The following is an 11,377-nucleotide window of genomic DNA, read 5'->3' on the forward strand; positions in this document are numbered from 1 at the left end:
AGTCTTCAACTAGACCCTTAGTTATAGTCTTCAACTAGACCCTTAGTTATAGTCTTCAACTAGACCCTTAGTTATAGTCTTCAACTAGACCCTTAGTGATAGTCTTCAACTAGACCCTTAGTTATAGTCTTCAACTAGACCCTAGACCCTTAGTTATAGTCTTCAACTAGACCCTTAGTGATAGTCTTCAACTAGACCCTAGACCCTTAGTGATAGTCTTCAACTAGACCCTAGACCCTTAGTGATAGTCTTCAACTAGACCCTAGACCCTTAGTGATAGTCTTCAACTAGACCCTAGACCCTTAGTTATAGTCTTCAACTAGACCCTTAGTGATAGTCTTCAACTAGACCCTTAGTGATAGTCTTCAACTAGACCCTAGACCCTTAGTGATAGTCTCCAACTAGACCCTAGACCCTCAGTGATAGTATTTTCTGTGGTCAGGAGAATCTTAAGGCCTGATGAGTTAATGTGAGGCTGATGGTGTTTGTGAAACTTTCCCCGTATTTCACAGCAAAGTGGAGCGTTTGTTTACGGGGCGATGAGCTTCACTGACAAGGTGGCCAACGGAGTAGCTGTTATGATGATACAGACTCTACACCCCTGCCAGTGAGTGTGTGTGTGTGTGTGTGTGTGCCTGCCTTAGTGTTGCGTGCGATACCCACGCTTCTCTACTTTTTCAATACTACAACATGAAAAACGGTTTGGTACTCGAATTTGTGTTAAGTTCAGTACTTCTTTCAAATGTGTTACGGATCAAATCAAATGTGTCTTTCAGCTCAGCCAACCCCTTATTATAGAGAACCATGCCTGTTCCACTAACTCACTGCTAGCCTGGGAGTCTGGGCTGCATCATGTTAGCTCCACTAACTCACTGCTAGCCTGGGAGTCTGGGCTGCATCATGTTAGCTCCACTAACTCACTGCTAGCCTGGGAGTCTGGGCTGCATCATGTTAGCTCCACTAACTCACTGCTAGCCTGGGAGTCTGGGCTGTATCATGTTAGCTCCACTAACTCACTGCTAGCCTGGGAGTCTGGGCTGCATCATGTTAGCTCCACTAACTCACTGCTAGCCTGGGAGTCTGGGCTGCATCATGTTAGCTCCACTAACTCACTGCTAGCCTGTACTGGGAGTCTGGGCTGCATCATGTTAGCTCCACTAACTCACTGCTAGCCTGGGAGTCTGGGCTGCATCATGTTAGCTCCACTAACTCACTGCTAGCCTGGGAGTCTGGGCTGTATCATGTTAGCTCCACTAACTCACTGCTAGCCTGGGAGTCTGGGCTGTATCATGTTAGCTCCACTAACTCACTGCTAGCCTGGGAGTCTGGGCTGCATCATCTTAGCTCCACTAACTCACTGCTAGCCTGTACTGGGAGTCTGGGCTGCATCATCTTAGCTCCACTAACTCACTGCTAGCCTGGGAGTCTGGGCTGCATCATCTTAGCTCCACTAACTCACTGCTAGCCTGTACTGGGAGTCTGGGCTGCATCATCTTAGCTCCACTAACTCACTGCTAGCCTGGGGAGTCTGGGCTGCATCATCTTAGCTCCACTAACTCACTGCTAGCCTGTACTGGGAGTCTGGGCTGCATCATCTTAGCTCCACTAACTCACTGCTAGCCTGGGAGTCTGGGCTGCATCATCTTAGCTCCACTAACTCACTGCTAGCCTGGGAGTCTGGGCTGCATCATGTTAGCTCCACTAACTCACTGCTAGCCTGGGAGTCTGGGCTGCATCATCTTAGCTCCACTAACTCACTGCTAGCCTGTACTGGGAGTCTGGGCTGCATCATGTTAGCTCCACTAACTCACTGCTAGCCTGTACTGGGAGTCTGGGCTGCATCATGTTAGCTCCACTAACTCACTGCTAGCCTGTACTGGGAGTCTGGGCTGCATCATCTTAGCTCCACTAACTCACTGCTAGCCTGTACTGGGAGTCTGGGCTGCATCATCTTAGCTCCACTAACTCACTGCTAGCCTGGGAGTCTGTTAGCTCCACTAACTCACTGCTAGCCTGGGAGTCTGGGCTGCATCATGTTAGCTCCACTAACTCACTGCTAGCCTGTACTGGGAGTCTGGGCTGCATCATGTTAGCTCCACTAACTCACTGCTAGCCTGTACTGGGAGTCTGGGCTGCATCATGTTAGCTCCACTAACTCACTGCTAGCCTGTCCTGGGAGTCTGGGCTGCATCATGTTAGCTCCACTAACTCACTGCTAGCCTGGGAGTCTGGGCTGCATCATGTTAGCTCCACTAACTCACTGCTAGCCTGGGAGTCTGGGCTGCATCATGTTAGCTCCACTAACTCACTGCTAGCCTGTACTGGAGTCTGGGCTGCATCATGTTAGCTCCACTAACTCACTGCTAGCCTGGGAGTCTGGGCTGCATCATGTTAGCTCCACTAACTCACTGCTAGCCTGGGAGTCTGGGCTGCATCATGTTAGCTCCACTAACTCACTGCTAGCCTGGGAGTCTGGGCTGCATCATGTTAGCTCCACTAACTCACTGCTAGCCTGGGAGTCTGGGCTGCATCATGTTAGCTCCACTAACTCACTGCTAGCCTGTACTGGGAGTCTGGACTGCATCATGTTAGCTCCACTAACTCACTGCTAGCCTGGGAGTCTGGGCTGCATCATCTTAGCTCCACTAACTCACTGCTAGCCTGTACTGGGAGTCTGGGCTGCATCCTGTTAGCTCCACTAACTCACTGCTAGCCTGGGAGTCTGGGCTGCATCATCTTAGCTCCACTAACTCACTGCTAGCCTGTACTGGGAGTCTGGGCTGCATCATGTTAGCTCCACTAACTCACTGCTAGCCTGGGAGTCTGGGCTGCATCATCTTAGCTCCACTAACTCACTGCTAGCCTGTACTGGGAGTCTGGGCTGCATCATGTTAGCTCCACTAACTCACTGCTAGCCTGGGGAGTCTGGGCTGCATCATGTTAGCTCCACTAACTCACTGCTAGCCTGGGAGTCTGGGCTGCATCATGTTAGCTCCACTAACTCACTGCTAGCCTGTACTGGGAGTCTGGGCTGCATCATCTTAGCTCCACTAACTCACTGCTAGCCTGGGAGTCTGGGCTGCATCATCTTAGCTCCACTAACTCACTGCTAGCCTGTACTGGGAGTCTGGGCTGCATCATGTTAGCTCCACTAACTCACTGCTAGCCTGTACTGGGAGTCTGGACTGCATCATGTTAGCTCCACTAACTCACTGCTAGTCTGGGAGTCTGGGCTGCATCCTGTCTGCTCCACTAACTCACTGCTAGCCTGTACTGGGAGTCTGGACTGCATCATGTTAGCTCCACTAACTCACTGCTAGCCTGGGAGTCTGGGCTGCATCATGTTAGCTCCACTAACTCACTGCTAGCCTGGGAGTCTGGGCTGCATCATGTTAGCTCCACTAACTCACTGCTAGCCTGGGAGTCTGGGCTGCATCATGTTAGCTCCACTAACTCACTGCTAGCCTGGGAGTCTGGGCTGCATCATGTTAGCTCCACTAACTCACTGCTAGCCTGGGAGTCTGGGCTGCATCATGTTAGCTCCACTAACTCACTGCTAGCCTGGGAGTCTGGACTGCATCATGTTAGCTCCACTAACTCACTGCTAGCCTGTACTGGGAGTCTGGGCTGCATCATGTTAGCTCCACTAACTCACTGCTAGCCTGTACTGGAGTCTGGGCTGCATCATGTTAGCTCCACTAACTCACTGCTAGCCTGGGAGTCTGGGCTGCATCATGTTAGCTCCACTAACTCACTGCTAGCCTGGGCTGCTGCATCATGTTAGCTCCACTAACTCACTGCTAGCCTGTACTGGGAGTCTGGGCTGCATCATCTTAGCTCCACTAACTCACTGCTAGCCTGGGAGTCTGGGCTGCATCATGTTAGCTCCACTAACTCACTGCTAGCCTGTACTGGAGTCTGGGCTGCATCATGTTAGCTCCACTAACTCACTGCTAGCCTGTAATGGGAGTCTGGGCTGCATCATGTTAGCTCCACTAACTCACTGCTAGCCTGGGAGTCTGGACTGCATCATGTTAGCTCCACTAACTCACTGCTAGCCTGGGAGTCTGGGCTGCATCATCTTAGCTCCACTAACTCACTGCTAGCCTGGGTGTCTGGGCTGCATCATCTTAGCTCCACTAACTCACTGCTAGCCTGTACTGGGAGTCTGGACTGCATCATGTTAGCTCCACTAACTCACTGCTGCATCATCTTAGCCTGGGAGTCTGGGAGTCTGCATCATGCTAGCCTTAGCTCCACTCCACTAACTAACTCACTGCTAGCCTGTACTGGGAGTCTGGGCTGCATCATGTTAGCTCCACTAACTCACTGCTAGCCTGTACTGGGAGTCTGGGCTGCATCATCTGTAGCTCCACTAACTCACTGCTAGCCTGGGTCTGGGCTAGACACATCTTAGCTCCACTAACTCACTGCTAGCCTGTGTTGGAGACTGCATCACCTGTGTTGTGAGCTCCACTAACTCACTGAGCCCTGGGTGTCTGGAAATCATGTACTCCAAACTCACTGCTAGCTCTGGGTTGACTGAATAGACTCCACTAACATGACATGTCTTGTGAAATAGACCAAAATAAGCTCAATAACCTAGACTTCATACACTCACCTGTGTTGTGATAGACCTAGACTACATATGTACTCACCTGTGTTGTGAATAGACCCTAGACTACATATGTACTCACCTGTGTTGTGAATAGACCCTAGACTACATATGTACTCACCTGTGTTGTGAATAGACCCTAGACTACATATGTACTCACCTGTGTTGTGAATAGACCCTAGACTACATATGTACTCACCTGTGTTGTGAATAGACCCTAGACTACATATGTACTCACCTGTGTTGTGAATAGACCCTAGACTACATATGTACTCACCTGTGTTGTGAATAGACCCTAGACTACATATGTACTCACCTGTGTTGTGAATAGACCCTAGACTACATATGTACTCACCTGTGTTGTGAATAGACCCTAGACTACATATGTACTCACCTGTGTTGTGAATAGACCCTAGACTACATATGTACTCACCTGTGTTGTGAATAGACCCTAGACTACATATGTACTCACCTGTGTTGTGAATAGACCCTAGACTACATATGTACTCACCTGTGTTGTGAATAGACCCTAGACTACATATGTACTCACCTGTGTTGTGAATAGACCCTAGACTACATATGTACTCACCTGTGTTGTGAATAGACCCTAGACTACATATGTACTCACCTGTGTTGTGAATAGACCCTAGACTACATATGTACTCACCTGTGTTGTGAATAGACCCTAGACTACATATGTACTCACCTGTGTTGTGAATAGACCCTAGACTACATATGTACTCACCTGTGTTGTGAATAGACCCTAGACTACATATGTACTCACCTGTGTTGTGAATAGACCCTAGACTACATATGTACTCACCTGTGTTGTGAATAGACCCTAGACTACATATGTACTCACCTGTGTTGTGAATAGACCCTAGACTACATATGTACTCACCTGTGTTGTGAATAGACCCTAGACTACATATGTACTCACCTGTGTTGTGAATAGACCCTAGACTACATATGTACTCACCTGTGTTGTGAATAGACCCTAGACTACATATGTACTCACCTGTGTTGTGAATAGACCCTAGACTACATATGTACTCACCTGTGTTGTGAATAGACCCTAGACTACATCTTGATCCACCAAGTTTATCAATAGAAATGAAGAAATCAATAGAAATTATTCTGTAGTAAACTCCTTTCTTTCTTTTCTTTTCTTTCTTTTCTCTCTTTCTCTCTCTCTTTCTCTCTCTCTTTCTCTCTTTCTCTCTGTCCATCAGTTCTCAGGTCTGCTGTCCAGCGTGTGTGTGGTACTACCACTATGTCATGGTCATAGCAACAGGGGGCGTGGCCGTCATAGCAGCTCTCAGTCTCTGTACCATCCTTGTCTGGCCTATCAGGATTGTCCGCCGTGAGTTTCATCACATTACATTAGAACTATAAAGTAAACTCTGATATTATTGTTTTTCAGGATCTCTTTTTAGCCTACCGAAGGGCTAGTGTCCGTCCAGTATGTCAGTAGATGTGTTTTAAACCTGGCTTCAACCCTAATGCTTTCAGGTGTGGTGCTGTTTTTCCTTCCAGACTCTGGCAAGAAGAACCAACACAAGGAGAACATAGACAACCCTAACTACACTCAGGAAGCGGGGCAGGGTGATTGTGCTAGTGTTAGGGGTTAGTGCTGGTGCTGGGCCTTATAACATTTACTAAACAAATCTAAATCAAATCAAGTAAATATCAAATTTCAAATCAAATCAAAGTTTATTTGTCACGTGCGCCGCCGAATACAACAGGTGTAGACCTTACAGTGAAATGCTTACTTACAGGCTCTAACCAAAGGTGCCAAAAAAAAATGTGTGTGTGTGTGTAAAGAAATAAAACGAACAGTAGAAAGACATTTTGAAAAAAGAGTAGCAAGGCTCTATACAGACACCCGTTAGTAGCGAGGCTCTATACAGACACCCGTTAGTAGCGAGGCTCTATACAGACACCCGTTAGTAGCAAGGCTCTATACAGACACCCGTTAGTAGCGAGGCTCTAGACAGACACCCGTTAGTAGCGAGGCTCTAGACAGACACCCGTTAGTAGCGAGGCTCTAGACAGACACCCGTTAGTAGCGAGGCTCTAGACAGACACCCGTTAGTAGCAGACACCCGAGGCTCTATACAGACACCCGTTAGTAGCGAGGCTCTAGACAGACACCCGTTAGTAGCGAGGCTCTAGACAGACACCCGTTAGTAGCGAGGCTCTAGACAGACACCCGACACCCGTAGTAGCGAGGCTCTAGACAGACACCCGTTAGTAGCGAGGCTCTAGACAGACACCCGTTAGTAGCGAGGCTCTAGACAGACACCCGTTAGTAGCAAGGCTACATACAGACACCTGTTAGTAGCGAGGCTCTATACAGACACCCGTTAGTAGCGAGGCTCTAGACAGACACCCGTTAGTAGCGAGGCTCTAGACAGACACCCGTTAGTAGCGAGGCTCTAGACAGACACCCGTTAGTAGCGAGGCTCTAGACAGACACCCGTTAGTAGCGAGGCTCTAGACAGACACCCGTTAGTAGCGAGGCTCTAGACAGACACCCGTTAGTAGCGAGGCTCTATACAGACACCCGTTAGTAGCGAGGCTCTATACAGACACCCGTTAGTAGCGAGGCTCTATACAGACACCTGTTAGTAGCGAGGCTCTAGACAGACACCCGTTAGTAGCGAGGCTCTAGACAGACACCCGTTAGTAGCGAGGCTCCAGACAGACACCCGTTAGTAGCGAGGCTCTAGACAGACACCCGTTAGTAGCGAGGCTCTAGACAGACATCCGTTAGTAGCGAGGCTCTAGACAGACACCCGTTAGTAGCGAGGCTCTAGACAGACACCCGTTAGTAGCGAGGCTCTAGACAGACACCCGTTAGTAGCGAGGCTCTAGACAGACACCCGTTAGTAGCGAGGCTCTAGACAGACACCTGTTAGTCAGGCTGATTGAGGTAGTATGTACATGAGTGTATAGTTAAAGTGACTATGCATATATGATAAACAAAGTGTAGCAGCAGCGTAAAAAGAGGGGTTGGGGGGGATCACAATGCAAATAGTGCGGGTAACCATAGGTTACCTGTTCAGGAGTCTTATGGCTTGGGGGTAAAAACTGTTGAGAAGCCTTTTTGTCCTAGACTTGGTGCTCCGGTACTGCTTGCCATGCGGTAGTAGAGAGAACAGTCTACGACTGGGGTGGCTGGGGTCTTTGACAATTTTTAGGGCAAATATGGATTGACCAACCTCAGGTGGAAGGTTGGCCTACCTCAGGTGGAAGGTTGGCCTACCTCAGGTGGAAGGTTGGCCTACCTCAGGTGGAAGGTTGGCCTACCTCAGGTGGAAGGTTGGCCTACCTCAGGTGGAAGGTTGGCCTACCTCAGGTGGAAGGTTGGCCCTAACTGAGGTGGAAGGTTGGCCCTAACTGAGGTGGAAGGTTGGCCCTGACTGAGGTGGAAGGTTGACCCTGACTGAGGTGGAAGGTTGACCCTGACTGAGGTGGAAGGTTGACCCTGACTGAGGTGGAAGGTTGACCCTGACTGAGGTGGAAGGTTGACCCTGACTGAGGTGGAAGGTTGACCCTGACTGAGGTGGAAGGTTGACCCTGACTGAGGTGGAAGGTTGACCCTGACTGAGGTGGAAGGTTGACCCTGACTGAGGTGGAAGGGTGACCCTGACTGAGGTGGAAGGTTGACCCTGACTGAGGTGGAAGGTTGACCCTGACTGAGGTGGAAGGTTGACCCTGACTGAGGTGGAAGGTTGGCCCTAACTGAGGTGGAAGGTTGGCCCTGACTGAGGTGGAAGGTTTGGCGGTGAGGGGCCGGTAGGTTTGGCGGTGAGGGGCCGGTAGGTCTGGCGGTGAGGGGCCGGTAGGTCTGGCGGTGAGGGGCCGGTAGGTCTGGCGGTGAGGGGGTTTGGCGGTGAGGGGCCGGTAGGTCTGGCGGTGAGGGCCGGTAGGTCTGGCGGTGAGGTCTGGCGGTGAGGGGGTCTGGCGGTGAGGGGTCTGGCGGTGAGGGGCCGGTAGGTCTGGCGGTGAGGGGCCGGTAGGTCTGGCGGTGAGGGGCCGGTAGGTCTGGCGGTGAGGGGCCGGTAGGTCTGGCGGTGAGGGGCCTGTGTCGGCCTTATCATATTAAAATAAAAGTGATTTTTAAAAATTCTCAATTTACAATTACATTCAGCATCAGTATGTTTGATTGGATCAAATGGTGGATGATATAAGTTCTCAGAACTGTAATGAATGACTATTATAATAATAGGATTGAACTGTAATGAATGACTATCATAATATTATTATGGAGACCAGATTCATTTCCAAATCGTTGTTATTTTTGATGTCTTTTGATGTGTTATTTTTTATTTTTTGATGTCTATCACTATACTGAATGAGGAGTTATTTTCTGTCCAGCTCTGTCAGTTCTTGATCCAGTGTATCCATTTCCTTTCATTTGATGGTAAATGATGTTTGGTTGGACAGTTAATTGATTGATCCTAATAAAAAAAATAGACGACACTTTTCAACTAACTTCCCGATTCACTGAATGACTACTTAAGAGTGTCTGGCTGGTGTCAACGTGTGAATATCAAGGTATTTGTTATGATTGACATGTCCCTCTGTGTCTCTGTCCCTCTGTCTCTCTGCAGGTCTGCCTTACATCTCAGGTCTGATGGGCAGCGAGGATCAGGACATCTCTGAGGACAACTCTTACCAGCCTAGACCAACGGTCAACTAAGGAACTACGGTTGGCAGAGGTATGGCTGACAGTTACCTGGACCCTGCTCTACTGTAGTAGAGACCAGCCAGCTTATCCCTGGGTGAATAACCACTGCAGAACCCAGCCTGTCTCTTCAGGGATTATAGTTTAGCTCTGTGGCCTCTCCAGGACTCCCTCAGGCATCTTAAAACTCTCAACTGGAACAACCAACATTTTAGACTGAAAAGTCATCTCACCGTAGTGTTCACAAACAGCCAACTGGACTAGCAGTATTCCTCTGAAAGAATCAAGACTTTCCTTCTGGACCTGACCAGTAGCTGTTCTGTACTGTAGGGGAGTTGGGTCAATTCAGTGTACAACATTACTGTCAACTTAACAATCAACATGAGGGAGTTTATACAGTAGCAGTCCATTGTCTCTCTCTCAATCAGCACCTTCTCACAGTCATACTGCAGTTGATTCAGTTGGTTGATTCAGTTGGTTGATTCAGTTGGCTGATTCAGTGAGCTGATTCAGTGGCTTGATTCAGTGAGCTGATTCAGTGGCTTGATTCAGTTGGCTGATTCAGTGAGCTGATTCAGTGGGTTGATTCAGTTGGCTGATTCAGTTCAACAGTGCCGAAATGATTGAGTACATATCTACACTGACACACACGGGTCCAGAATACGTACATACACCTCTTGAGAAAAGAATACGTACACCCCTCTTGAGAAAGTCCGATAATACACTATTATACCATCTGTTGTGAATGTCCAAAAACAATACATTATGCTGATTACAGCCCGCTGGGCACACACTGGTTCAATCAGCGTTGTTTCCACGTCATTTCAATGAAATGCCTTGGAACCAACGTGGAATAGACGTTGAATGGCCGTCTGCCCAGTGGGAGGTGACGTGTCATCAGAACAGCTTTTGTTTGGAGGTAAGTTGTCTTCGTCAATGTAACTATTGTGTGTTTTGTTCCAGTGTGGTAGTCATTGAGTGTTGTAGTAATAATATGACGTTGTGTTGCTTTAAACCACATCATGCTGTGTGTGTTTGATTACATGTTCTAATGTCATTTGCATTGCAAGTAAAATAAGGATTTATGGGGGCATTATTACATTAAAACGAATCAGGATTGTGAAAAGGGATACCTTGCAATATGGATAAACTGAATGGAATAAAAACTGAGCAACAATATAAACGCAACCGTTTTACTGAGCTACTGGTCATATGACTTCGTTAGGGCCTAATCTATGGATCTCACATGACTGCGTAGGGGAACAGCCGTGGGTGGTCCTTGGCGAAGGAGAAATGCTCACTAACAGGGATGTAAAACACATTGTGCTCAAAATTAGATATAAATCATATTTTGTGCGTATGGAACATTTCTGGGATCTTTTATTTCAGTTCATGAAACATAGGACCAACTCTTTACATGTTGTGGTTATATATATTTTTGTTCAGTATATATGAATAGTATAATATATTTCCTGGGTGATATTCAGGTTACTGGACAGACAGATGATTCGTCTCAAACAATAGAACTAGAATCATTAGAGTAGAATCATTCTAATTCTATGGGGGAAACATTTTGCACAGGGTGACTAGGAAACTGCCTTATAGGAAAACCATTTTATCTCTTGAAAAATTGTTTTGTATTCATTGCTTTTTATTTCCAATATATTGTGAAGTGACTTTTTTTCCCCCCCTACTGTTCATGTCTCTGTTTTTGCTCATTCTCTGGGAAGTATATTAAACACATTTCATACTACTGTCATACACTGTGTGTTTGTTTGTCTACCTTGTCAGAGTTTCTAGAATAATTCTCCACATGAACACAAACAGCATTTTATTGGTTAGTGGGAAAGGAGGGCCCCTCTCACCCTGCCCCTCCCTCTCGCCCTGCACCTCCCTCCCTCTCGCCCTGCACCTCCCCCTCCCTCTCGCCCTGCCCTCCCTCCCTCTCGCCCTGCCCCTCCCTCCCTCTCACCCTGCCCCTCCCTCCCTCTCACCCTGCATCTCCCTCTCACCCTTCCCCTGCCTTTCACCCTTCCCCTCCCTCTCACCCTGCCCCTCCCTAACCCTTC

General features: G+C 48.2%; 1 protein-coding gene across 7 annotated transcripts in view; it reads left to right on the forward strand.

Annotated features, from left to right (window-relative positions):
• mfsd12a (major facilitator superfamily domain containing 12a) overlaps positions 1-11,067 on the forward strand; it is a 32,087-nt gene extending 21,020 nt beyond the window's left edge. For 3 of the 7 annotated variants that reach the window (XM_042329256.1, XM_042329257.1, XM_042329258.1), the window contains exons 9-12: positions 513-607; positions 5,848-5,978; positions 6,152-6,241; positions 9,235-11,067. In XM_042329256.1, coding sequence (XP_042185190.1) covers positions 513-607; positions 5,848-5,978; positions 6,152-6,241; positions 9,235-9,323 — 405 coding nt within the window. In that variant the 3' untranslated portion in view covers positions 9,324-11,067. The remainder of the gene's footprint in view (positions 1-512; positions 608-5,847; positions 5,979-6,151; positions 6,242-9,234) is intronic. The other 4 variants (XM_042329261.1, XM_042329259.1, XM_042329260.1 and 1 more) reach the window with 4 other exon arrangements.
• Positions 11,068-11,377: the final 310 nt, after the last annotated feature.

This window comes from Oncorhynchus tshawytscha, linkage group LG10 (genome assembly GCF_018296145.1).
Source record: "Oncorhynchus tshawytscha isolate Ot180627B linkage group LG10, Otsh_v2.0, whole genome shotgun sequence".
Classification (NCBI taxonomy): Eukaryota; Metazoa; Chordata; class Actinopteri; order Salmoniformes; family Salmonidae; genus Oncorhynchus; species Oncorhynchus tshawytscha.